The sequence below is a fragment of the Stegostoma tigrinum genome, chromosome 13, assembly GCF_030684315.1.
Source record: "Stegostoma tigrinum isolate sSteTig4 chromosome 13, sSteTig4.hap1, whole genome shotgun sequence".
NCBI classification, from domain to species: Eukaryota; Metazoa; Chordata; class Chondrichthyes; order Orectolobiformes; family Stegostomatidae; genus Stegostoma; species Stegostoma tigrinum.
In genome coordinates this window covers 36,491,643-36,496,957 of record NC_081366.1, presented here as the reverse complement: position 1 = coordinate 36,496,957, position 5,315 = coordinate 36,491,643, and the positions used below count along the sequence as shown (strand labels likewise).

The 5,315-nt window shown below is 42.3% G+C and overlaps 1 protein-coding gene across 1 annotated transcript; it reads left to right on the top strand.

Moving 5' to 3' along the window:
* Positions 1-694: 694 nt before the first annotated feature.
* On the top strand, positions 695-3,534 carry LOC125458438 (protein Wnt-8-like). Its single transcript, XM_048543696.2, has 5 exons — positions 695-724; positions 1,253-1,391; positions 1,467-1,592; positions 1,735-1,877; positions 2,971-3,534. Exons 1-5 carry the CDS (start codon positions 710-712, stop codon positions 3,532-3,534), a joined length of 987 nt encoding a protein of 328 aa, XP_048399653.1. The 5' UTR covers positions 695-709.
* Positions 3,535-5,315: the final 1,781 nt, after the last annotated feature.

Here is a 5,315-nt window from a genome sequence, read left to right as displayed (position 1 = left end):
GCCGTTCCGATCCCGCTCTGGAGGACCTAACACAATCGAAACTAGAGAAACTGCAATTCACAACTCTCCGCTCTAATCGAATTACCAGAAACGACCTGAAATAAGCCGTCCATACAGTGCTAGATATTCCCAATTATCTTTGGGAGCAAGTAATGAACTGCCCACTACTACAACCGCAATCGTAAACAAAAGAATAACTTTAAAGTCCGTTCGTCCTTAGAATTATTATTTTCAAGGGCAAATATTAGCCTCTCGACACAAGTGCTAAATTGTGTCGGATATGCGTAAAGTTAACTTGATCACTTAAGTAGTCGTTAAATGTTAACTATTCTTTTGAAATTCAGGAGTCCTTTCTAGTCTATCATTGGTTCACGTGTCTGTTTACTCTCTACCCGGCTCCGAATTGGTTAATTCACAAGGTTTTTTCCGACTGCTATGCAGCTTATATAAATAGTGGAATAACTTTCTCGGCCCACATCGTCGAGTCGTGAGCTGTTCCAACGAACACGGGAACCGCTATCATGCATCTTGCCCATTTGGCCGCTTGCCTCGCGCTCGTTTACAGTAGCATTACTCCAGCAGCGTTATGGTAAGTTGTTTTTTTCATACATCTAACACTTCTACTCCAACATACATCAGTGGCATGTTCACTCTTCGGTACTAAAATTCTTATTACGCTCTGTGTTACAGGTCCGTGAACAACTTTCTGATGACCGGGCCAAAGGTAAACTGAACAAAAACCGAAGTTGCTTGGAAAAGCTCAGCAATTCTAGTAGCAGCCGTGAAAAAACTGAGAAAGAGTAACCAGACTCAAAACGTTAACTTTAATTTTTCTGCAGATGTTGCCAGACCTGCTGAGCTTTTCCAGCAACGTCGTTTTTTTTTTGTTCCTGATTTACAGCATTTTCTGTTCTTTAAGTTGACGAGGGTTTTTAATAAGCATATTGAAACGACAAATGTGGTGTCCTCCTGCTCTGGACTTGCTTAATTACTTTCATTAATAATTGACTTCCTAGTTTCTAAAAAATCGCTCGGAACATTTTGCTAAGTTACCCCCATCCCCCAACTTCCAATAACAGCATATCGAATGTATTGGCGTGAAGAGTTTAAATTGAAAAGACACAACATTTTGGCACCACTATGAAAACTCTAGTTTGAAGATAAATCTGCGCTTCACTGGCTTGTAAGTAGTAGTAGTATGCAGTTAGATGTATCTGAGCAGACTTGTTTGTTTATTTTTTAAAACTGGCAGGCGTTCCTGACCTATTCCAGCAGTGTTGCTGCTGGGGCTGAATCCGGCATTGATGAATGTAAACACCAGTTTACCTGGGACCGCTGGAACTGTCCGGAGAGCGCATTGCAACTGTCAACACACAATGGCCTTCGGAGTGGTAAGAAACCCCATTTCAGCCGATAGTTTCCAGGGATCGTTTTCAGCCTGTTCACTAACTTGTACTTTTTATCAGCCACGAGAGAAACTTCCTTCGTGCATGCTATCAGTTCTGCAGGCGTCATGTACACGTTGACGAGAAACTGTAGTATGGGGAACTTCGACAACTGCGGTTGTGATGAATCCAGGAGTGGCCAGGCCGGTAGGTTGGGCAACATTTTTCAGCTCTTGCTTCTGAAGGGAAAGCCTCTGACTCCTCTTTTTCATTCATTTGCAATGAGACAAAGTATTTACTTCAAATTTTGTAACCTCCTGTACTGATGCACCTGAACATCTGCTTGCAGGTGGCCGAGGCTGGATTTGGGGAGGATGTAGTGACAATGTTGAATTTGGAGAACGAATTTCTAAACAGTTTGTCGATGCTTTGGAGACGGGGCAGGATTCCAGAGCTGCCATGAATCTGCATAATAACGAAGCAGGGAGAAGGGCAAGTATACCGCACTGTTTGATATTATGTTGTGAACGGAATTGCACTTATTTTGAATGTGCACAACTGAATACTTGGTAGCTCTGAAGCCTGGAAAGGTTTTAGTTTTACTGTCCCTCTTCAAAGAAGAGATTTATCCAATGTATTTTTCTAATCATCACGTTTCGGAGACCTTGCATTGTTACCTTCCAAAGATTGACTATTGGATGCTGTATATTTAATCATATTAGTGGCTAACTACTGACGTGAAATATCACGGTTTTGGTAAAAGAAACAGGCGTGGCGGAGACAAAATGCAGCAAACGCTTAGGTTCCACTATGTACAGCCTGAATCAAGATCTCTTTGAGAATTGAATAACTTCTTTATCCAAAAAAAACTTGGTGTTACAGGAAGGATGCGGGGGAGTAGGGTGGGTGACCTGTTTTGGGAGAGAGGAGCCTCCTTTGAGATCTTGCCTGGATGATATCTGCTCTTGGTGGGGGTGAGCTTTTTGGCTTCGCACATAAGGTAATCTGCTCGAACCGCCAGTTCCACAACGAGCAGGACGCAGCCTTCCTGCGAGATCACGAGTCTTTCAAACTGCTTGACGTTCGTGATCCGGTATGACAGGTCGGCACAACATCGAGGGCCGAAGGGCCTGTACTGTGCTGTCATGTTCTATCCCGATTTAGAAAATCCTGTAAATGGAGGGGGGGGGGGGGGGTGGCGGGAAGGTGCTAGATGCCGAGCTAGCCAAACCAGGTTTTGGGCAAGTAACACATTCAGGAAATCTCTTTAATCAGTAAAATCCTACCCTGGAATATCTGAGTAAATATTACGAGGCTTGTGATTTTTGTATTCAAACTCTTACAATTAAGAGGTGTCTAGGTACTGACAATATTTTCGGCTTAATTTTAGTGCGTACTGGGGTTGGAAGTACGAAGGGGTTACTGACTGATTAAAATGACAGTTAATATTTGTGGTTTTTTTAAATTGTGGATTGCTGACGGAGAATTCTAAAGTCTCTGATCTAACGTGAGCACTGCCTACAGCCGCTGTGTTTGTAAATTGTTTATGGGATTAATACTTTTATTGTTTTTGATTCTTCCCCAGGCTGTCCGAGAGACCATGAAGCGAACCTGCAAGTGTCATGGAGTGTCGGGAAGCTGCAGTATCCAGACTTGCTGGCTCCAGTTAGCTGACTTCCGAGACGTTGGGAACTACTTGAAAGTGAAACATGAACAAGCTGTAAAGATCGATTTGGAGAAGAGGCGTATGAAAGGGGGAAATAGCGCGGATAACCGTGCGGCGATCGCAGAAGCGTTCAGAGTTGTGCCGCGGACAGAACTTGTCTACCTTGAAGACTCTCCCGATTACTGCGTCCGGAACGTTACGCTGGGATTGCAAGGAACAGAAGGGAGGGAATGTCTCCAAAGTGGTAAGAACCTCTCCCAGTGGGAGAGAAGGAGCTGCAGAAGGCTGTGCGGAGAGTGCGGGCTCAGGCCAGAGGAGAAGGACACTGAGATTATCACTAGTTGCAACTGCAAATTTCACTGGTGTTGTACTGTCAGATGTGAGCAGTGCAAGCAAATAGTAACAAAACATTACTGCTCTCGGCGAGACAAGAACAGGTCCTTCAAGCGCAAAAATCGGGCTCAGTATTGGTTAAACCCATGAACTTCTCCAAATTGAGATTATTTTTTAAAATTCCGCACAAGACTTCAGTAACTCTTTTGTTACTCCCTTAATCACATTGTTAACTAAGAAGTGTTATATTCCAGCCGGTCTTAGTCCGAAAGCAGGCCACAAAGATTATTTTACTGCTCCATTGTTCACAATATTTTAAATTTTTTTAATAATGGGTTTTATAAGCAGGGAGTTTTTGGATTGTACCTAGCCTAGGATTTAAAGGAATATTTCATAACTAAATGAAAATTAACATTGAGCTGTATATTTGAATTCTCCAATTTCTTTCTATGAAAGTGGATGTGGGACTTTATTCTATTTTTCTGCACGATTATATTTTTCTCGCGCACTTATTTTTCTATAACGTCTATTTTTGCACCAATTCAAGACTTCGCACTGTAACGGAAACTGCACATGGACACTTCCAAGAAATTAGAAAAACATTAGTATCAGAAATTGCTGTGACGAATTTTTTTTCACTTTTTTGGACCGATTTACTAGATTTTGTTTGAAAGCACCTCTTCGGATTTAAGGTATGGCCAGTAAGGTAATGACTGTGAATATTGTGAAACATTCCGTTTTGTTTAGTTATCTAGTCCGGATATGTGCTGGGAGGCAAATACAATCTAGAAAATTGGCTTGTATTTTCAATAAAGCTTTTTAAATCAATTGTTGCGAGTTTAATTTTTTTAAGCTTCACTTTCTCAAACTAAATAACTTGCACTTAAGTATAGATTGGGCAGGTCCTACTGTAGAAGATTTTGGCGGAACGGGGTAAAAGGCAAAATGTTCTGCAATTTTTTTAAAAGGCTTAAATGTACCTTTTTTAAAAAATCTGTTAAGCGCCTACATGGCGGTTGCCTAGAACGTGCGGTTTTAACCCCCTCGCCCAACATCTTTTGATTTTATGAATTAGCTGTTTTGACTTTTGCTGCCATTCCAATAAGAAAACGGCCAAGTAACAAGCAGCCTCTTTTTTTCCGTTTAAAGATGGGAGGCAGAAGGACAGAACAAGGGACCCCCATTCCAGTGGTGTAAGATTAGTGGGAGCGCTGCCTGAGCTTTTAGTATCATTACAGCAAATAAAGACCTGGTTTTCCTCCATCACCATACTCCCCCTACTACTGTCTATAAACCCATCTCCTGCAGCCGTGCAGAGAGGTGGTAAAGTGACAGGATAACTCGTCCACATTATTCCAAATTTCAACTCCTTTCACCCAGTCTAAGACGGGAAAATGTTGACCGACAGGCTCTTTTGAATAGAAGCTTCCTGGTGTCAGTTTAAAGTCTTCACCGCCCTCCTTCTTAAAACCCATGGGAAGGAAGAGAGAACGGTTCAGCGAATTCTATAAAGCCACGCCACCCCCATCGCTGAAGGCAGGACCATCGATGAAGGGCAATTTTCAAGTATCGCTGAGATTGAATCGAAGGCTTGGCGCAGATTGGAGTGGAGGTGGACTGATACCCAGGGAGTGATTATTTTAGGGCTCACGAAATTAGACTCTGAAATAAGGGTTTTTTTTGAATTTGTAAATTTTGGTTTATCTTTCCAGGCGTTTGGAAGAATAAGGTGATTATAATTCTTAAAATATTCTGAATGGGCTTGCCAGGGCTCTTCACCACCCGCCCCCACGCGGAAGCTACTGAACTGGCATCACTTAATGAAGTTTTGTTAGGGGCCTGTAAATTTTTGGAATTCTCTACTACTCTAGGAAATATGGATGCCTCATAAGATTTTTGACGTCCCCGGAAATGAGATTTGGGAAGGAGAA